Below are 22,267 nucleotides of genomic sequence, written 5' to 3'. Positions count from 1 at the left end.
GTCGGCCGGGGTTCAGGCCGGGCTGGGCGGGCCGGGCGGCGCTCGGGGCCGGGCTCCGCTTCCCCACTTTTCCTCCCTCCCTCCTCCTCCCGGGGCCGTCCCAGGCGGCCGAGCCAATGAGCGCCGAGAGGAGGGCAGCGGGAAGCGGAGCGCGCCCGGCCGCGGCCCTCCTACCGCGCCCGGGGCCGCAGCGCCACCGCCAAGTTTGCGCCCCGGGAGCTTGCGCGCGTCGCGGCCCCCCGGCCTGGTCGCTCCGTGCCCGCGAGGGAGGCGGCCGCGCGTGCTTGGGGCAGCCGTCCACGAGCACTCGGTCTGGAGGCCCGCGAGCGGGGTGGCGCGGGCTGGGGCCGGGGCAGCCGCCTCCCGAAGATGCAGGATGGCAGCAGAGCCGCCGTCCAGCCTCTCCTACCGCACCACGGGCTCCACCTGCCTGCACCCGCTCAGCGAGCTCCTGGGCATCCCGCTGGACCAGGTAACCGCGGGCGGCCTGGCTGGGGCGAGGGGCGCAGGGACCCTCCTCCCGAGCCCCTGCGGGAGTGCGGGCCGGGGGGCACATCTTAGCCACAACGCCCCCTCCCCCCCACCTCCCCAAAAGATTTTATAGCTACACGCACTCGACAGGTGGGCGTTTTTTCTAACTTGATGTTTTTGTTCTCTAAGTGTGGGGAAAAAAAAATTGGTATACCCTGCAAGACAGGTTCAAATGAACCTTTTTTTTTCCTTTTTTGAGGTTTTGGGTTGCCTCGTTTCCTGTAACCAAGTTCTAAAGTATTGTGATAAGTGAATCAAGTGTTTTTTCCACCAGTGTCGTCGAGTCTTTATTATTTTTAATTTAGATATCTCTACTTAATATTGTGCTCGCTTCGGCAGCACATACGCTGAAAAAATTGGAAAGATATCTCTACTTAAAAGATAAGGTTGATTAGTCTGTAGGCTGAAGCCTATAGCTTTGGAACAGAGACTTGGGTTTTCGACTTCGGCGGTGAAACTTGTCACATCAGGGGGTGGCAATGTTTTGTACCATGTGCTCTGTCCATCGGAAAGGGAGGAGTTGCACCAGGACCCTGTGGTTTGCCGAGGGGCTTTACTTGGTTCAGTGGTTTTATCCTTGAGGTCCCGGGCTCCTGAGTGAGTGTGGTTAGTGGGAGAAGAGAGGCACAGTGGAAGTTAGTTGGACTGTCCAGGAATTGTCTGCTACTATTAAAATAGAAAATGGCAGTAAAGAACAGTAATTCTTGGTAAGAAATCTGCTGGAGGGTTGAGGCTGTCTTACTCATTTTCCTGTCTCTTTAGGTGCTGGAAACTAGATCTGCTGTGTATTTCATAGTGAGTCAATAAATACATGTTGACTTAAATGGAATGGGGAGTGCCGGAGGGGGGCCCATTGCATTCTCATTTGGTTTCATACTGAGTTTTGCTCCAGGTTTCTTCCTTTGCTTTTTACTAGTGATTTTTTTTTTTCTTTTCTTTGTTCTTCTTTTCTTCCCCCCGCCCCCCCCCCCAAACGGGAGTATACCCGCTGCCCTCTCCACTCACATTCCTTCTGCAAGGAGGAAGTGAGAGCTGGCTCTTTGCCTTTTTCAGATACTGTTTACTGAGCCACTCCTACCTGGCTCCCTCCAAGGATCTGACCTCAACCGGGCCAGTTGCCTGCTCATCAGTTGCAAAATCCAGAAAGTTAACAAATTGGGAGAGGTATCAGATGCTAACTGGTGCTTCTGTCAATTACTCTTCAATTCCTAGTGAGGATGGGAGAGATCCAGGGACTTGGGTAAAGGCAGAGATACTAGCAAATTGTTTTGCTCTGAAACTACCTCAGCTCCCAGCTGAATTTCCTTAAGAGGAGTGTGTTTTGGACTTACCCCTTCAGCCCCAGCCCCACCCCCATCAGAATTTATTTTAATTGCATTTTCTGTTTTAAGTTATTTGGCATTGCTAGAGAGAGGAATCCAGAGAGGCTTTTTGTTTGGAAAGGGATAGTTAGGGGGCCCCCGACAAGTTACAACTGGAAGGTGCTTGTATGATGTTCTTAAGTGCTTTTTAACTGCATCCACCCCATACCCAGTCTCCTGGATTTCTGTTGAAGGACCCTTGTTTTTAGTTTATAAAAAAAAGAATACAAGAGCCTTAAGGATGTGGAAGGCTGGGAGAAAGGGATTTCTGGGATAAACTGAAGGAGAAATGTGGGTGATGGGCAAGGAAGGAGCCCTTGTGATCTCTTAGATCTTTCGATGGCCCCAGCACCCTCCAGCAGGCTCACGTTCTGAGTGACTCTTGGTGGGAGAGGCGTGTATAGGGCAATGCCCCAGCTTGCTCATTTAAGGCCAGGGGAAAATCCCAAACCATAAATAATGTGGTTTGAGGCTAAATTGTGGCTTGGGAATTTGGAAGCTTGATGTGTTTTTCTCCCTCACACTTTCAAAGCCTTTTTAAGGTCTTGGAGGTCAGACTGGATCTGCTCTGCCAGCAAACTTCTTTTGTGACCCGCCGGCTGGTAGTCAGCCTCGAAGAGCCCCAGTGTCCTCATGGGTAAAATCAGATCTACATTCTGGAGTTGAGAAATTTTGTGTAGATCTGAAATGCCCTACATCTGAAAGGTCCTTCATTCAGACAGGGTCCCAGCGGACAACAGAATTTAACTCAGTGGGTTGCAGTGAAGAAACTTTAATGAGCTACTTAGAGGCATGTGGGCAGCATTCAGGGGATGGTCAGGTACCAGAACCTGGATGCGGAAGGGGAGAGGTGAGGATGTCCTGTTGCCATCGCCCAGTGAGGGCTGAATCCGGTCCCTGCTGGGATGCAGGTGGGAAGCAGAAAGAGAACCTCAGCCCTTCTCTCCACCCTACAGCCCTTCTGTCTCTTGTCTGTTCCCCCTAGTGGTCAGACCCCGCCCATGGGTGGCTGGCCTGGGGTGCCCGGCCTGGGGTGCATCGGTGTGCAGGGGCTCCACCACCGGGACAGAATTTGGAAGAGAAAGGTAGAGCCAGACAAGGACAATACACAGTCCTTAATAAATGTTTGCTTCTGTCCCATTAAAGAGTGACTTCTTGGGACCCTGGGTGGCTCAGTTGGTTAAGCGACTGCCTTCGGCTCAGGTCATGATCCTGGAGTCCCGGGATTGAGTCCCGCATCGGGCTCCCTGCTCAGCAGGGAGTCTGCTTCTCCCTCTGACCCTCTTCCCTCTCGTGCTCTCTATCTCTCATTCTCTCTCTCTCAAATAAATAAAATCTTTAAAAAAAAAAAAGTGACTTGTTATTGGCCAGCAATTATGCTCAAAATGATAAAACACGCACTTCTGGTTACTCAAGTAGCTCTTCGTGTGTCTCTGGGAGACATTGAATCTTTTCCCCCCATCTTAACATTTCATGCTTATATTCGTAATTTCTGAATTGAAGGCGCTTCTGAGAAATGTCTTTGGCTTCTGGGTGTCTCCGGGTGGAGTAGCTCATTATTTGCAAAAACTGAAATGTCCACTGAGCATTCTACTACGTGAGTGAAGAACTCTTTATTTTTCATTTGCTCTTTTCGTTTGTTCTGTGAACTCCTGGGGGAAGCTTGTGTGGGATTGTTAGGAAAAGTCTATGGTTTTAATTTCCAAGGACTTCACCAGTCTGACATCCTCCTAAAGATGTTACATGTAAAATCATTTTCTTTAATTAGAAACAAGTAGAGCACACAATTCAGATGCAGAGGGTAGGAAATGAATGATGGCAGAGGAACCTCCACAGGTGCCCCACAGATGAGTTTCTTGAAAGCTGCATTTCTAAAACACCAGTCTCTGTCTAGCAAGTATGATGCCCCCCGGCAACTGGTAGGATTATTCAGATAGAAAGCTTCACTTACGCAGGATAAATTAGGTAAGAACTTTTTCTTTCCCATTTAGAGTGAATCAGGGAGCAAAGGATAAGTGTTTTGCCTTATTTCTTAAGTCCTCTATCTGCTCATGCCCTTTCGACTTGGTTGTGGAGTGTGTCACGATCTGCCTTTCACCTAACCGTAGCTTTCAAAGTTTGCAAGACTGATGTAGCCACCGTGATGGACGGATATTGTTGACATTATTAATTTGCATGGTGTGTGGTCATATCTTAGAAGTTGTGAAAGCTCAGGAAGAAATGGTTTGCTGGCTTTAAGGAATTTCCAATTGAAATAGGGAGGGGTGCAGAGCTCGGTGCCAAGGCTGTTTTTACCCACCGGTACCGCAGACTTTTTTGTTTTTGCATGAAGTATCAATTCATTGTTGAATTAGGATTCCTTGTTTGGGTTTCATCCCCCCACCCCCCAACCTAATCAGAAAAAGGGGTAAGGGAAAACAGCTCAGGACATAGGAACTCGGGAAATGATTTTGAGATTAAAGCAGCAAAGGTTTAGGGGCGCCTGGGTGGCTCAGTCAGTTAAGCGTCTGCCTTCTGCTCTGGCCATGATCCCAGGGTCCTGGGATGGAGTCCCTGCATCCGACTGCTTGCTCAGCAGGGAGTCTGCTTCTCCCTCTCCCTGCTGAGCAAGGAGCCCCCTGCTACTTTTACCCCTGCTCATGCTCTCTCTCTCTCTCCCCCCTCCTCTCTCAAATAAATAAATAAAATCTAAAAAAAAAAAAAAAAGCAGAAAAGGTTTAGGACAATTAATGTAAGCTTGTGTTACAGTTTAAAAGGCTGGGTGAATGAAGACCCGCTCTAAAGACCTGGCATTCTTGACTAATGGTGAGACCAGTAGTGAGTTTCCATTATTCCCCTGGGGCCTCTGACCACAAGGTTTCTTTCCTTGCCTGGAGCTTTTAGTCACTGGTTGATTCCCTTGCCCATTCTTGGAAAGCCCAACCTTCACGTCCCTTCTTACCTAAATCTTGCCCTTGGTTCAAAGCTCAGCTCACATTCCACACTCATTATTCGATCAATTAAATATTTATCTAATGCTCTTAGTGCCAGGTTCCCGGCCAGGTGGTAGAAATACAAGGATGAAAACAATCCAGGTCCCTGTCCCGGAAGAGCTTCTGTACAAGAAGAGGAGACAAAGGACCCATGTAAGTCACAGGTGCTGTGTGTTCCCCAGCTTGTGCAGGGGCTAATGGAGGTTTGTAGATGGCGCCCTGGTGGAACCGAGAAAAGAAAGCCCCGGGGAAAGCCATGGGACGTGTTGGATTCCTGTAGAATTTGCTATTTACCTTTGACATGCCTTACATTTGACGCTTAGTAAGCATTACTTCCTGTTGTGAGTTAGCTTGCTGTGTTTATATGCTGAATTTCCAACTAATTTAACATCTCCTCAATGTAGTGATTTTATCCCTTCTGTGTTCCAAGGAAATAGTAGGTACTCAATAAATATGTATCACTAGTAACAAGTGTGCCAATGATAATGATATGCATTATTAAACTTCAGCATATGGAAGCTTGTTTTTATTATTTATTTATTTTTAAAGATTTTATTTATTTATTTGACAGAGAGAGACACAGCGAGAGAGGGAACACAAACGGGGAGGGAGAGAGGGAGAAGCAGACTTCCCGCCCAGCAGGGAGCCCGATGCGGGGCTCGATCCCAGGACCCCGGGATCATGACCTGAGCCGAAGGCAGACGCTTAATGACTGAGCCACCCAGGTGCCCCTGGAAGCTTGTTTTTAAAGCGACAGCAGATCGGCTTTTGTGGCGGAAGGGTCCTTTGCCTAACCCACCCCATCCACTGATGCTGGCTCCAGGCTGTTCCTTTGGGCTTCTGACTTGATCAGTCTGCTCTGCACCTTGGGGCCATCCAGTTCATCCCAGCTTAGGATGGGTGTGGGCATATGGCAGGCCATAGAACATCAGCCCTGCAGAAAGCTCTGGTTTTCTTTTTTGGCCTCAGTAGTTCTGCAAAGTCAGGTCTGCTCTCTCCCCTTAATATCCCTTTCATTGCCTGATACTGGAAATGATTGGCTAGCAGGAGAAAAATAATTTGGTGAGACTGCAAACACATACTGAGTTTCTCCTGTGTTCCCTAAGAATTTCCTTGGGGTGTGTTGGGCTGTGATGATTCAAACAGGAATTAAATGGGGCCCATCCTCAAAAATCTTGTTGGGTGAGGCAGGGACAGATATGTCAACTGGTGTTAAATGCTACATGCTGTACCTGGACCAGCATCAGCCTGGACGCTAGTTAGAAGTGTACATTCTCTGCCGAGTCCCCCTATCTGCTGCTCTGTGGGCAGACACAGCCCTGGGTGGGTTAGTGAGCCCCCCGCAAAGTCTGAGAACCACTGCTGCACACAGCTAACTGGGATACAAATTGAGCATCGTGGAGGCAGAACGGAGGGAAAGATCTACTCTGCTTTGCGGGGGGGTGGATGAGATGTGGTTGTCGGAGAGCGTCTCGCAGTTGAGGAAGGGCACAAATTGGGTCTTGCGGGATGAAGGAGACTTTTATCAGGCATGGTGGGCAGAAAGGACAGCACATACAGAGGTGTGGACGAGTGAAATTGTGCTTTGTTCTAGGAACTGAGAGCCCACTGAAGTGGGTGGTGGGCTGCTGTGTGCGGACTGTGGGATCTGGGTTGGGGAAGAGAGCCGAGGTCATGTCACGAGGAAGCCAAAGGGCTCTGGTGAGGTGTTTGCACTTTATGCTGCAGACCAGGGGTCTGCAAACCTTTTCTGTAAAGGGCCAGACAGTAGATATTTTTGGCTTTGTCACAGGTCCTGCAGCCTGTCACAACTCAACTCTGCTGCTGCATGAAATCGGCCATGGGTAATAAGTAAGTATTGACCACAGCTGTAGTCTCATGAAACTTCATTAATGGACACTTCTGAAATTTCAGTTCCATGTAATTTTTTTGGGGGGGCTCTAGAAAATTATGTGTTTTTTTTTTTTTTAAGATTTTACCCATCCATTTGACAGAGAAAGAGAGAGAGAGAGAGCACAAACTGGGGGAGCGGCAGGTAGAGGGAGAAGCACATTCCCCGCTGAGCAGGGAGCCTGACGTGGGGCTCCTTCTCAGGACCCTGGGGCCGTGACCTGAGCCGGCTTCACAGACTGAGCCCCCTGGGCATCCATTTATGTCTTTTAAAAAAATTTGTATTTAAATACAAATTAGTTGACATGTAGTATATCATTAGTTTCAGGAGTAGAATTTAGTGATCCATCAATTGCATATAACACCCCGTGCTCATCACATCAGAGTTTCAGAGAATTTTTAATGCGGCAGAAAATTTTTTCTTTTGATGGTTTTCAAACCCTTAATAATTTTTTTTTTTTTTTTTTTTTTTTAGCAGCAGGCAGGCCACACAAAAACAGGCAGTGGGGCTGGGTTTGGCCCGAGGTTTGGCTTTTGCAGACCCTTGCTAGAGATTCATTGTCTAACTGAGTTCGGTGCACGGACTATCATGAGAATCCACTGCCATGTGTCTTTCTGGGATCTGGCCCAAACTGGAGAATGCAGATGTCAGGGTGGAGGGGCGCCCCGGGTGATTCTCAGGCCAACTGAAGTGTAGGGCCACTGCTACCCTCAAAGGGAAGGCCCTAAAGGGCTTAAGTCATGGAAAGATGTTCATTTTGTGACATTTTGTGAAGTGGTGCGGGACTCATGGCTGAAGGCTACAGGGATGGAGGGGGGAGGGGGTCTGAGGATGAGTTGAGGGTGCAGGGTCGTCTTTATGGGGGAGTGGAGAAAGAGCTGCCCCGGGTCAATTTAATGCGCTGCTGAGCGTAACCAACCCCCTGAAAATGACCCGTTTTTAGAGGCACAAGGTTGTGCCAAAATGTGATTTTTCTCTTTCGGCAGCTCCTTCTAGGAGCAAAAGCAAAACCGTTGGGCATTTGCAGAGAAGGTTGCTGGAAAGTTAAGAAGGACAGATGTTGGAAGATGCTGCTGAGTACTTGGAAGTGACGGGAGTGAGAAGGGAAACAAGCCAGAACTTGGAGGGATGCTGAGGAGCAGGTGTAGAGGAAGGGAGGGAAGGCAGAGAGCTGGGAGGGCGCTGGGGGTTTTTGGGCAGAGCAGTGGAGGTCAGCCGAGGCAGGGAGGTCTGCAGTGGGATGATGAGTCATGGAGGAGGAGGAAGTCAGGAGCGGCAAGTGGCTGCAAGTTGACAAGGGGAGCTTGGTGGCTGGGCACGAGGGTCGGGATGAATGGCAGGCTCCGGGGCAGGTAGGGGTGACCCCCCTGGGATCCCGGAGTCCTGATAAGCCTGTGACCGACCCTGAGCACTGCGGTCTTTCCTGGGACTGCACACAAATGTGGTGCAAAGTTCCCTGGTGGCTCAGTGGAGGTTGCTCTCGGGAGGTGGAGGTCAGCTTGCGGAGACGGTCTGAGAATGTCAAGCAGTAAGCTGGGTGGAGGGCACGACTCTGAGGACTAAACTCCGAATTCCACAGGACAGGGCTGGTGGAGTTGGGGACTGTCCCTCGGGCTGGCCCTGCAGGAGAATGAGCAGTCTCCATTCTAGGGGACTCGGGGGGAGTCCAGGAGTTGGGTGGCCCCCCTGGAAAGTGCTGACCGGTGTCGCAGTCTGGCGGCTCAATTTGACAATAATTGAAGGGAGGCCGGAGTGAGTGTAGGCGTGACCACATACTTCCTGGCATTTTAAGCAGAGGCCTAGTGGGCCCTGGAGCTTTAGCCCTCCTGTTGTGGGAACAAGAGGTGGTTCTTCACAACCTGGCCTTAGTTTACCTTTCTGGCTTAATGACACCAAAAGCTCTGTATATTGAGTGCTTGCGCTATCAGGCATCCAGTCGGCTGCTCTGTCCTAGGCTCCTAGGCACTGCCCTGCAGGCCACCCACCACTTACTTCGCCGCGCACCGTGCTGTCACCCCAGTGTGCTATTTTATTTCCTGCACCTCAAATGCAGTATGCCTTTCGCCCCTGCCAGCTTCCTGCCCATACCCTTCCTTCTCTCCGAGCCTCGTCCTTCCCGGCTCTCATTTCCTCGCTCACCTCCTCCTGCTCTCTGTCACCCTGGCCCTGCTGTCTCTCTCCCCTCCAGGGCCAAATAGGTCCCTTTTTTTCCTGTCTCTCCACAGCACTCTGCATACCACATTGTGGGTCTTACCTTAGGTCCTCGATATTTACTGGCCTTTCTGCCCTGCCTGACTCTGGGAGGCTCCTTTCAATGGCTACTTATTCAGCACCATATGCCAAATACTGGGTTAGAGTGGGGATACAGAGATTAGTGAGGGTCCGTGCCCCAGGCCTATCCGAGCATGGGGTAGTGGGGATTCCTGGGAGCTGCGGCTTTAGGAGGAGAAGGGGAATGTGCTGGGCTGGGGCCAGGTGGGATGGGCAGAATATTCTAGGAAGAAGCAGCTGTTTGAGCAAATGTACTGAGTGAGACTTGACTGGAGAGAAGATGCACATTCTTTGTGGGCAGTGACTGAGGATGAATCTTTGTTGTCTTGGTGTGCTTAGTACACCTTAGGATTTTAATAAATGGCTGTTGAAGTGGAATTTTATTTACATTCTTGCATTGGAATGAAGGAGTAAATTAAGTTACACTTGGGAGCCAGTTAGTTTTACCAACTGGTTATGTCTGTATCTGGTTATTTGGAACCTGAAATTCAGTTGATAGGCCTGATTTCTTTTTTTTTTTTAAGATTTTATTTATTAGAGAGAGAGAGAGAGAGAGAGATCACGAGGAGGGGGGAAGGGTAGAGGGAGAAGCAGACTCCCCACGGAGCAGGGAGCCCGATGCGGGGCTCCATCCCAGGACCCTGGGATCATGACCTGAGCTGAAGGCAGATGCTTGACTGAGACACCCAGGCGCCCCGATAGGCCTGATTTCTGACGGAAAATTTAACAGAAGGCCCAGTTGCTGATAGTTGGAGGTCAGGCTTGGCTTGTTTAAATATAAAATTCTCTGTTCCCGTTTTTATTACATGGGGTTGATGTATGCATTGCTTGGAGTTATAAATGCAGATATTAATGTCAGTTTAGGGCCAGTTTTCTCAGATTTGTGTGAACGACCCGGGGAAGTCTCCTTTAGCAGCCTATGATCAAGTCCCATGTATAAAAGATGCCGTATACCCAAGAACATCTAAGAGTCTTACAGCACGGCCTCTGAAAGATTTCTGAAAAAGATTCTGTCTCAGGAGATGCAATCTGGAAATATGTTTTGTAGCAGCGACTTGTAAAAGGAATTCAGAATGTGTAACTTAATAACAGTACTTGGTGGTGTGCTTTCCAGAAGCTTTCTATTTTTAGTAAGTCAACCCTTTCAGTAAACAAGATAAAGAGGAAACTTGCTGCAGTCTTATTAATGGTAATTTCTAGCAGTTTCACCAAGGATCAGTGTCATCAGTGGGAAAAGTAACTTCATGTAGTTTATACTGGTTGAAAATGTGCTTTACCGAAAGACCACCATCCCTTTGGGCTTACAAAATGTGACCACCTACCAACACGATGAACTCATTAACCCATTTGTAATGTGTTTTTTGGTTATCCAGAAGATGTGTCCTTGGTGAATCAGGTACTGACCCCCTTGTAATAGTGGGGCTCTGTGTGGTTAATCTTTTATGCGTTAGTAATATCAATCTGATTCAAAGGAGGGTTTGGAAAGTCCACAGCAGCATTAAAGCAATTTTAAGTGTTGAATTCAGATTTCTGCTCTGATAGTGCCGGGGATTTCCCAGCCTTCCTATTAGAAATATTCCATTCTCAGGTGTATTTACCAAACAACAGCTCCGAGCTCAGGTTCTAGTCTCATTTGCAAAAGACCAGGGGTACCTTTGAATGGTTTTTGTTTAGGTGGTTCTAACTTCTTACTTCAAACAAGGAATGAAAATGAAAAAAGACCGTAGTCTGTCCCCCCCCCAACCCCCCCCAGAGCCCCCTGTGCCACCTCCATCATCCAAAACAGCAGAGGTATTCAGCAGAAGGTTGCTAAGGCCTAGAGGAAGTTGCTAAATTCAGAAGTCATTTTGTGAAATTCCATGAAGTGGTTTAACTGTGAATGTCACCGAGTTAAAACTTATTCTTTTTTTCCCCCCTGGCATTGTATTTTATTCTGTCTTTGTTTTTATTTAATTTTATTTATTTAAATCTTAAAAATTATTTTTAACTAATTAATTTTGTGCTTTTTATTTTGTGTCAGTACAGTAAAAAAAATTAGTTTTCTGACTAGGTAGTTGGTTGTATGCTTAGTATCAAAATCACCGAAAAGATATAATGAGGGGTCCCCCCCATTCCCCTTCTTTGCAGCTGCCTGGATCCCCTCCCTGCTGACCACGAGTGGCATGCTATCAGAGGCAGGCTCTGCAGGCATGTGCACAAAATCTTTTTGTTTGTTTTTCTGATAATGTACAGCTCTTCCACTCCTTGCTTCTTTTTCTTTTTTAAACCTAACCATGGTCTCTTAGGGAGTGATTCGTATCCGTATAGACAGAGCTCTTGTGACATTTGACTTCCTTTCTGCCTTTTACTGAGAGTTCTGTTTCTGTGCTTCCAGAACAGCCTTGTCCCTTAGCCAAGGCTGACAGTGTTGGCAGCAGTGGTGGGTGAGGAGGTTGGGGAGGGGTCTTGCCACATTGGCACCGCCTCCTGTGTTCTCATTCCTAAGGACTATGGTATTAAACAGCAAAAATTCAACTGAGTGAATTTAAAGATCAAATTGGCTTTATTCAATCTTTCATGAATTGGGCAACATCTCATCTAGCAACAGAAAGGAGCTCCGCCGAGCTGTGGAAAAGGAAAGATTTTTAAATGCAGAAACGGGGGTAGAAGAAGGAGATTATTAGCACAGAATGCACTGTTTCAGGCAAGGTCCCCTTCCTAAGGGGATCAGAAGGGTCTCTCGGGAGGGATTATCTCACTAGTGCTGACCAGGTAATTCCAGGTTGATTGGTTAAAGTTTACATTGCTAGGGAGTTGAAACTGCCATTAGGTTAGATATTCAGTCTTTGCTGATTGGGGCTTAGCACAGGTGACTCCAATTTGGGCCTGCTCTCTCTCCTTTTTAACAATGGAGAGCGCCGAGGGCCCCTTCCAATAGCTACATGTGATGGGGAGAGAGATTGAGGTTTGTTTCCAGTTTCCCCTCAGATGGAGAGAAGTACACTGTGGACTGGAGGCAGGAGAATATGAGAGATCCCCGCAGTCCTCGAGTCAAGGGGGTGAAAATGGCTCTACCTCTAACCAGCCTGGCATCGGCTGCACTTCTCCAGACCTCTTGGTATGCCCATCTGCTGGAAACGTGTTTAGCTCTGAAAGTCTGTGATTGCTGCCTCTTCAGTAGTACCAAGGAAGGCTTGGTTTTACATCACAAAGAAACACTTTCTGAGGGTAAAACCCACAAACCAAGGCTCTTTATTTTCCACTTTTTAGTGGATGTAGCTAAAAGGATTGTACGTATATAATTTTACTTTCTTATTTCTGCAAATGAAATGTGTGTATTTCGGTGCACGTTGGCGGAAGTGAGTTAACCTTTGGAAATCATCTCTCTTCTCTCTGTTGGGGTGGAAGAAATTTTCTCTGCCCTTCACAGACCTTCTAGCTGGACTAAGAGTCAAATTGACATGAGACAGATTAACAGGAGAAAATCAGATTTAATAGTATGTACAAGAAATCCACACAAACATGGAAAATGCCAAAGACAGGCCACATGAAGCCTATATGACATCCTGAGCTAAGGAGACAGGTAGGGTCTGGAGATACAAAGGGGAGGAAGACCATTAGCAGGAAGGTGAGGAGATGTTTGGAAAACAAACGTTGCCCTGGAATGCAAATGAATTTCTTAGGTAAAGAGGGGTCTCTGTTAATAGCTCTCTTCCTGGTACCAGCTGTCCTTTCCAATGTAAATTTAGGCAGTGGAGGGGGAGGTAAAGAGCTTTTCCTACACCTGCTGGGTTTTGATTGCTTTTAACTCAAAATAGTCTTCATGCCAAAGTGGCCCATCTTGGGGCTTTGTCCTTGACCACCACACCCCCTTGTTAGAACAAGATCAGAATTTAGGAATTTGTGTGCTTTACCCTAGAAAAGAGATCATGTAAGGGAGAGCTGCTATTCCTTGTCCACTGGGCTGTTGAGCTGTTTGTCTTCCCTTCGCCATTCTTCTCCAAACAATACATTTCACTTGTCTGTAGATTCTTTAACAAAAGGGAAGCAAACGAACATTTATATGAAATTATATTCAGAGAGTCATCTTATACAAATGTGGAGGAAAGGACAAAATGATTTTTAAATTTTTTTAATGTAAAGCGCCTGTGATGTGGGAAACAAGGGCAAAAAAAAAAAATACTACATTTCCTTACTACATATAACCCATTGGCAAGTCCTTGAAACAGGCAGAGTGACCTTCCTCTGGGAGCTCAGCTGCCTCGATGTTGACACTTTGCTAAAGGCAAAAGGCAATCTTAGCCCAACCCCCCAGGATCCTGTAAGTCTACTTTAACATGTAAAAATTCCTTTGGAAACTTCCTTTTCCTTTATCTCTTACCACCCCCCCCCCAAGATATGTGTTAGCAAGCATATGGCGCACTAATATACGGCTAGCCCCCTCATGGTCCTGGGAACCTTGTTTCCAAAATACCTTGGAGGTTTGTGCTACCCCTAACCCCCACCCGACTTGGAAGTATATAGAGTCGCCTGTCACAACCCCAGGGCAGCTCTTTCTGCCCACAGGTCCTGACCCTGTGCTTTAATGAAACCACCTTTTTGCACTGAAGATGTCTCAAGAATTCTTTCTTGACCCTTTGCTCTGGACACCATTTCCGTATCACCTGGAGGTGGAGTTTACAAAGGGTATAGTAGTGGACTATCTCACATTTATTTTCATAACCTCAGCCTCGTTGAGTTAACATTTACCTCAGTTTTATAGTTAGCTTTACCAAGTTGCAAAACTTAATTTGACTTACGTGGTTTTTATCTTTCTACTGAAGTATTCGAGTGTCTTTAGACCTATCTTTATCTGATTGCCAGTTCTGTTATCTTAGTTTAAAAGAAGAGCAAAATGTGGTTGTAAACTAAAAATAATCATTTCATCAAGATTTAGGGTGGAGCTCAATTTCTTAATACTAATGAATAATGAATTATGAGTGTGCATCTTAGCTAGGTGGAATTGTAGAGAGAATTTGAAGGTAGGTAGTGAGCTATAAAACAATTTAGAAATTGACCACTTATGAGTTTGGTTTTTTTTTTTAAAGATTTTATTTATTTGAGAGAGAGAGAGCATCAGTGGGGGGTAGGGAGAGGAGGAGCCCGCTGAGCAGGGAGCCCAGTGTGGTCCTCAATCCCCGGACCCTGAGATCATGACCTGAGCCGAAGGCAGATACCCAACCGACTGAGCCACCCAGGTGCCCCCACTTACGAGTTTTTATCAGAGCTGGAAAACCATATCTTGTGTACTTGGCAACCTTCAAACCTTTATTAGGTTCTGTGTGTCTAGCTTTGGTCCTCTGTTGCAAAGTTTCCAGAAGAATTGGAATGTTAGAAGAGAGTGACGAAAATGGTCATAAGAACAACTTAACTTCACAATTATGTGAAGACTGCTAAACAAAAGGAAATAACTTTGAGTAAAAAAAGTGACTAAGGTTAGCTAGGGCGCCTGGGTGGCTCAGTTGGTTGAGCGACTGCCTTCGGCTCAGGTCATGATCCTGGAGTCCCGGGATCGAGTCCTGCATCGGGCTCCCTGCTCAGCAGGGAGTCTGCTTCTCCCTCTGACCCTTCCCCCTCTTGTGCTCTCTCTTTCATTCTCTCTCTCAAATAAATAAATAAAATCTTTAAAAAAAAAAGTGACTAAGGTTAGCAAAAGCCACAGAGCATGGAGGGGCCATCAGTGAAGGCCTTCATGCTGGTTAGGCAACTGTAGTTGGGATGGACCAGTAATACATCTCATCTCCCCAAAAAAGCCTTGAACATGGTTGCCTCAGAGCTCCTTTGTTGTGTTATTTTGTAATTAGCCCTCAGAAGCTCAAGTGAAAATACCAAGGGTGACAACAGTATTTTAGGAAATGACTTGCACATCTTTTAAAGATTGCCCTTTGCTTTATAGTAGATGGATCACATTCTTTGGTAACATTTTTTTTTTAACTTTTTGTTTTGGAGTAATTTTAGATTTATAGAAAAGTTGTAATGATAGTCCAGGGAGTCTTTCTCTATGCCTCAGCCAGTTCTCCCCAGTGTCAGCATCTTACATTACCATAGTACATTTGTCAAAACTAAAAAAATCAACATGGATATAGAACTATTCAATAAATTTCAGACTTTTCGAATTTCACCAATTTTTCCACTAATATGCTCTTTTTATTCCAGGATCCTGTACCTTGCAATTCACCCATTTTTTTTTTTTTTACCCATTTTTTTTTTTTTTAAGTGTACAGTCCAAAATGTTTTTTAGTATCATCACAGTGTTGTGTACCCATTGTCACAATCTAATTTTGGAACATTTTTGTCCCACCTGCCCCAAAGAAATCCCCATATCACAGGCGGTTCCTACTTCTTTTCAAATCCTACCTGCCCTTGCCTCCTCCTGCACAGCCCCTGGCAACCACTAACCGACATTCTTTCTCTGCAAATGGACCTATCCTGGCTCTTCCTATAAATGGAGTCCTACAGTGTGTGTTTTTTTGTGATTGGTTTCTTTACTTTTCAAGGGTCTTTGGTGAGTTTTGATTGGGTGCTCGTGCTCTGTTGTATTTTAACTGTAGGGATATTTTGAGACCTGGATTTAAAGCACAATCCTTTTAAGCAAATTTGGGTTTCCTTCTGCCAGGGCACCTGGGAGCACTCCCAGTCTGGGCTCACTTAAGTTGCATTTTCTGCTTTGGATTTTTTTTTGACTATACAGGGCATGTAAATCCAAACTCATTCTCAGGGGAGTCTTTGTACATTTTGTCTCTCCACCGAGAGTCATAGCCCATATAAAAACACATCCCACTGTCTTGGCTGTGGGAAGAGTGATGCTCCCTAGTGAGGGGTTGCCTTTCAGGAGTTTAAGAGCAGTCTGGTTTCAAGACATGACTTCACTGCATACACGGTCTCCAGCCCTTCCTCCCACCTCTCCTTTCTCAGCCAGCTTTGTCCCTGGTGCCGAAACTCTGCATTCTCTGGAGCACGTACTCGCATAATGTCTCATTTCTGCTTTTTTTGCATTTCTGTTTTCTTGCATTTCTGGCTTCTGAGGAATTTTCTTACTTTCCTACCAGTTCAGCTGTGCATGAACATGATCAAGCATGTCAACATGAGCTCATGTTTAGCTCAATGAACATAGATGGTTTGCAGGTAGGAATATTTTCAGATGTGTATATATTTAAGAGTTCATATATACACATATTTCCTTTCACTGTCTGCTGAAAGGGTCCACAGGGCGTGACAATCCATTAGCAGTGAGTAAACCTGTACCCAGATCTTGGCTTCTAATACCTTTCTCCAAGACAAAATAAAAAAAACAAACAAAAAACAAAGCTCCTAGTGATGAAAATGTGTCACATTGACATAGGAGCCCATCAAAAGAGCTTGGAACGGGTACAGCTGGAAACATTTGAGCAACCAAGTAAAAAAGACTTATATTATAGAAGTATAAATTATTGATCTATAATCTGTAGATTATAAGCCAAAGTATAAAGCAAACATCAGTGAGTTCAGTCTGATATAAATAAGTAACTGAATTAATACATGGGGGAAAATAGACAAATCTCCTTGCAGAAGAATTCCAAATAATGCTCTTCCCTTGGGGAGGGGGTAGTATAACTTTCCACTCCATGAGTGTGGGCCGTGCGTCGTGACTTCCTTCCAAAGAGGCTAGTATGGAAAGGGAAGGTGGGGGAGAGTAGTTGGACAGTGCAGGAACTTAATAAGCCTGACCTCAGCCAAGTGACAAAGGTCAACATCAACAGTGATAATCATATAAGTAGTGTGTTACCCTTAATATGGTGTGGGGAAAGCGACACTCTGTCATCTTTCTTTCCAAAGTCTGTCACCCTTGTCTAATGATGAGAAAAGCATCAGACAAATCCCAGTTGAGGGAGTCTACAAAGGACCAGATGAGTATTCCCTAAAACCATCAGGGTCATCAAACACAAGGAAAAGTCTGAGAAACTGTCATAACCAAGTGGAGCCTAAGGAGATAGGACAATTGGATGCAATGTGGTTTCCTGCCTGGGATTCTGGGACAGAGAAAGGGCACCACGTAAAAGCTAAAGAAATCGGAATAAAGTATGTATTCATGCATATATGGAATTTCGATATTTCAAGGCAGAAAAGATGGGGCAGATGGAGTAAGTAAGTTAAAGATATGGATGACAGGTGGAAGGAAAGCTTTTTTTTTTTTTTCTTTTGGGAGGGACCATTGTGAAATGGGAGGGTGGCAACCTAAGCTGATATGTGAGTAGGTTTTGCGTACCTAGGAAGTGTGAAAGAACCCTTTTATCAGGTAAACATTACTTATCAACTGAAATCCTGGGGTTGTTAGTTTGGGTGTGTTCACAGCCACCAGAGTGGTTTTGCATGTGGGAATATTGGGAAAATCACCTGTCTTCTAAAGCAGACACTGAGGCAGTTTTTTTATTTATCAGACAGGTGGTTATATAAAAGATACAGCTTCTTTCTTTCTCTTCTGATGAAAAGGAAAATATAGCTTAAGCCCTGGGGAGGTGTGTAGGTCATAGACACCCTGATTCTATCACCTGGCAATATTTCTACTTTCAGCTTCCGGGCATAGTGCTAATCTAGCTATAAATAAAACTTTTTACAATGAGTGCTTCCTATATACTGTGCTAAATAAACACTGCACGAATTATCTCATGTAAGCCGCACAACACCTCTATGTGGTAAATCACATCCCCCCGCCCCCCCATGAAAAACTGGGAAAACATATGTGACTTGTGTGAGATCCCATGGCTGGTCAGCAGTACAGCCGGGATTTCAATGCAGGAATTTTGGGTTCCAACCCTGGACAGTTATCCACACTTGTATTTTATGTCTAAGGGTATGAAATGCTGCCTCAAAGCAGGAATGGTTAGGAGAATATTTGGGAAATCTGGGAATGAACTAGAACACAAAGCAGTTTTGCAACTGCCCCGTTTGCCTGTTGTGCAGTCGGGTACCATGATCAGGGGGATATGTTTTGTTCTCCTGTCCATAGCAGGTGATACCGTGTAAGGGCAGGTGGCCCCAGTCTGCTCCGTGCTGGGGCAGTCACAACACCCACCCCCAGGTGTTTAGTGCTGGGTTTTAAGAAGAACATTGGAAAACTGAGGTATAGCTGAAAGAAGGTGAGCAGCCTTGTACCTAGTTCATCTGAGGATCGTTGAAGGAAGAACAGGTGTTTAACTTAAAGAAAAGCCTTACGTATGATATAACAGTTTTCAGATATTTGAAGGGTGTAATTATGCTGTGTCCTCAGCAGAACTAAACTCACGGGACAGAAACTTTAGGGAGGTAGGTTTCAATTCATCAGAAAGTTCTTTATTATGGAGACTTGTGTAGATAAAAGAATTGATGATCATTGGAGTTCATGAGTCCCCCATCCCTGGCAGTATTCAAGCAGAGGCTGTATGATGATGATTCCAGTCATCAGGAGCTATGCCCTTCCTTCCTGTTGTCCCTACCTGCGTGCCCTGAGTCCTGTTTCTTACCCAGCTGACACTCCACATGATTCTCGTTTTAGTATCAGTTGACAAAGTCAGTGGTTTAAGGAGCATTTATGGATCACAAGAGCTGTAAGTGTTAAGCAGTAGAAGAATGGTTAGATTAAATCATGGTATTTTCAAGCTGTGAAACCATACTCAAGTATTAGAATGAAGGCAGATTTGAAAGATGTCCATCACATTGAATAAAAGCAAGTTGCTGAACAACATGTGTATTACGATCCCATGTCCCATTTAAATTTAAAAAAATCAAAATGCTCTTCCTCTTCCTCTCTCTCTCTCTCTCTCTCTCTCTCTCTAGTTCTGGAATGATAGTTACCAAAATGTAGCTCGTGGTCACAGCGACCTTGACCCTCTCAACAGTCATCCAGATTATTGGGGAGGGCCAAGGAAACTAAAATTTTTACATCTCTATTTTTTTTATTTTTTTATTTTTTAAAGTCTCTTTGCTTTTTTTTTTTTAAAGATTTTATTTATTTATTTGACAGAGAGATAGCGAGAGCAGGAGCACAGGCAGGGGGAGCGGGAGAGGGGGAAGCAGGCTTCCCGCTGAGCAGGGAGCCCGATGCGGGGCTCGATCCCAGGACCCTGGGACCATGACCTGAGCCGAAGGCAGACGCTTAACGACTGAGCCACCCAGGCGCCCATCTCTATTTTTTTAAACATAGTATTTTTGGCAGGTAAAAACCTTAAAAGGAAAGAGCTTCAAGACCCAAAGGAGTGAAATAGTTGTGCGAAATGACACTGTGGTGTGGCGGTTGCTGTGGGGCTATCCCAGTCATGGAGCCCATAGGGTTGCGGAGAAAGGTGTCAGGAGAAGGTGGAGTTGTTACACACTTGGAGTCCCGAGGATCTTGGCAAATGGGACTATGCTTGACAGGAATGAGGAAACTGAAAATAGAGGCTGACTAACAAGGCTAACAATGTGACTTCTGCTTGGGCTATGTTAAGATGAGAGCAGGATTTCAAAAATGAAATGTCCTGACGGGAAAGTGAGCTGTGACTGATCAGAGCTGGGGGGAGATGGAGGTTTGGAGATCACCGGCATCTGGGGGCAGGTGAAGCCAGGAAAATGCATCATACGGGGGGCAGGGGGAAGGGGTGAACGGAGACCGTGGAGACTCACCCTGGCCAGCGCTCCTGCTGAGCACGTGTGGAGGAGCCAGGAGGGGCACGTTAGAAAAGATAATTTAGACTAGTAGCTTGGAAATGGGTGAGGATAGGAGGGGTGTTGCAGGGGCCTCAGGTGGAAGGAAATGGACATGTGTGTAGACCAGTCATGAGAGCCATCTGGTGACTTTGGAAGAGAGACAGGAAATAATGGCAGGAAGGATCAAGGGGAGTTTGGAGATTGTTTTCTTAAGATGGGAGTTGTCCACGTTTGAAGACAGCAGTGCGGTTGAAACCTGGGGAGGAGAAGCTGATGGACATGGTGGCGCCCAGTGGATTAAAGGTGAGGACACCAGGTCAGCTGAGGACACTGACAGAAGGCCTCTTCTCCACCCAGGACGGGGATGGAGATGGGTTTGACTTACTTCAAGGTGGAGACAGGAAGAAGGTGGGGTGCTCCTGCTGAATAGCCTTGGCCTTGGTCTTTGGATGAAAAGATGAAAACTAATTTACCAGGGGCGCCTGGGTGGCTCAGTCAGTTAAGCATCTGATTCTTGATTTTGGCTCAGGTCATGATCTCAGAATCATGGGACGGAGCCCTGCGTCAGGCTCCGCACTCAGCAGGGAGTCTGCTTGAGGATTCTCTCCCTCTCCTTCTGCCCCTCACGCTCTCTCTCTCTCTTTCTAAAATAAATACATCTTTAAAAAAACCCTCCTAATTTATCAGTATTTATTGTTCAGAAAGAGTGAAGTGGACGGGAGCCATCAAAAGGATGGAATGGGGCTCAAAGTGTCCAAAAGACATAAGGCATCCTAAGGGCCTAAGGCATTCTAAGGCAGTTCAAAGTACCTGGTTTACAGCACTCATTCCCAAACAGTGGTCACCATCGGAATCACCTGGGCGGCTTTTTAAACACAGGGATGCCTGGGACCCATCCTGAACTTTCTGAATCCAAATTCCTAAGAAGTCCCAGTCCAAGACTCTTAGGAATTTAAAGAATCAACGTACCCTTCAGGAGCTGCCTGGGCTACGCTGGGGGCCTTTTAACAGAAAACATGACTTTCCAGAGTGTGAATACTCTGAGTATTGTGTGAAGGTTTGTTTGTCTGAGCATTGACTCCTTGAGGGACTTGTTCTAAATTTTTGCTCACTTGGGAATTTCAAGTCTCCCATGGTGATCAGGCAGCTTGCTATTTCTCAGGCTGAGGCAGCTTCTGTATGTGCAAATTACGTGTTTGCTCACTGTTCTTAGCCTACCATGTCTCATTGCTCCATGACCCCAAGGCATCTCTGACTACCCCTCACTTCTTTTTCTCTGGGTGCTCTTCCAGTTCACAGAGTTGCCTCTTACTCGTGCTTCCTGTGGTGGTCCCATTTTACTTTTAAATGTAGGGAGAAAACCAGTGTTTTGTTAAATTTCTTCCTTTCTTGACCTGACTAATGGAAATGATTCTTTTTCTACTTATTTCTTCGTATGAATTCATCTAGGAGTCCCACTCTTAGTGATGTGACTCTTTTCTCTCTTACCCTCTTTGTTAGAGAATGGTGACTCTCTTCTGGTTTTGTAAATTATCTTAAATTTGTAAACATGAGAATTTGGAACTGTTAGGGGAAGTGGGAAAAAGAAAGGGTCCTCTGGGGGGCCACGGCAGAGACTTGCCCTGGAGAACATTCCCCACTGAAATGTGTGTGGAAGTGCCATTTAGATACTTGTGCTAAATATGTTACATATATTTTGTTATGGAATTTTCCAGATTATCCTAACGGTAATCGTATTCCCTTCCTCCTTTGGTAGACAAGATCCAGCTCACTGAGATTAGATTACTTGCCCATGGACGGCCCAGCAAGCTAGTAGCAGAACTGATTGTCTCATACCGATGATGTCCATGTGCTTTCCAATATGGCATGCTTACCACTTTGTTCGTGTCTTCAGAATTAATCAGATGTGCCCATGGTAAGAAGGATAGACCTTTGAATGAAATGGTTCTTGCAAATGGAGTTGTGGGTTTTTAAACATTCCAGACAGCTTAGGAAACTTCTTATGTCCTTGGGAAGACTTGATGTTAATATCTGAAATGAGCAAACTGTGATGGTCAAAGATGTTTCAGAGGAATAAACAGGCTATTTTTATCCCAAAGATGTTTAAGTTTGAAGTAAATGTTTCCAAACAACCTGGTAACTAGTTTTATGACCATGTTTACAGGCTGCAGGTTTTGCTTAAAGCTGAGAGGCTTCTCCTTTGCTTTCCATATGTCAGAGTGTGGAACTTGTTCAGTTAACTAGAAATTAATCATTGGGAATAACTCAAGGCTCTGTGGTTTTTCTTCTGAATTTCTAGTTAGTTTATTTACTTTCATGAGTAGATGGCTTTTTTCTCATGTGGTTTTCTTAAGTCCCAGACCCAGTTAGAGTTTAAACCCCTTTACATTGTCTGAGATGTTACCCCAGGGCACTGCCTCAAAGCCATGGCAGTTCAGGCTGGCATCCTCGACTCCAGATTCAGACCAGCAGCCAGCCAGAGAAGAGTTTGTGCGGTAAACTTGCTTCAGACACCCAAGTTCTTATCCATTTCCTTCCTTCCTTCCTTCCTTCCTTCCTTCCTTCCTTCCTTCCTTCCTTCC

General features: G+C 45.9%; 1 protein-coding gene across 2 annotated transcripts in view; it reads left to right on the top strand.

Annotated features, from left to right (window-relative positions):
* Positions 1-254: 254 nt before the first annotated feature.
* Positions 255-22,267, top strand: part of MBOAT1 (membrane bound glycerophospholipid O-acyltransferase 1) — a 122,237-nt gene continuing 100,224 nt past the window's right edge. The window contains exon 1 of one of the 2 annotated variants that reach the window (XM_025890839.2): positions 255-472. In XM_025890839.2, the coding sequence (XP_025746624.1) occupies positions 377-472 (96 nt within the window). In that variant the 5' untranslated portion in view covers positions 255-376. The remainder of the gene's footprint in view (positions 473-22,267) is intronic. The other variant, XM_025890840.2, reaches the window with a different exon arrangement.

The sequence above is a fragment of the Callorhinus ursinus genome, unplaced genomic scaffold (assembly GCF_003265705.2).
Source record: "Callorhinus ursinus isolate GAN/ISIS: 27379988/994484 unplaced genomic scaffold, GSC_fseal_2.0 scaffold26, whole genome shotgun sequence".
In the NCBI taxonomy this organism is placed as follows: Eukaryota; Metazoa; Chordata; class Mammalia; order Carnivora; family Otariidae; genus Callorhinus; species Callorhinus ursinus.
The sequence above is the reverse complement of the archived record's forward strand: the minus strand, read 5'-3'. Positions and strand labels throughout refer to the sequence as shown.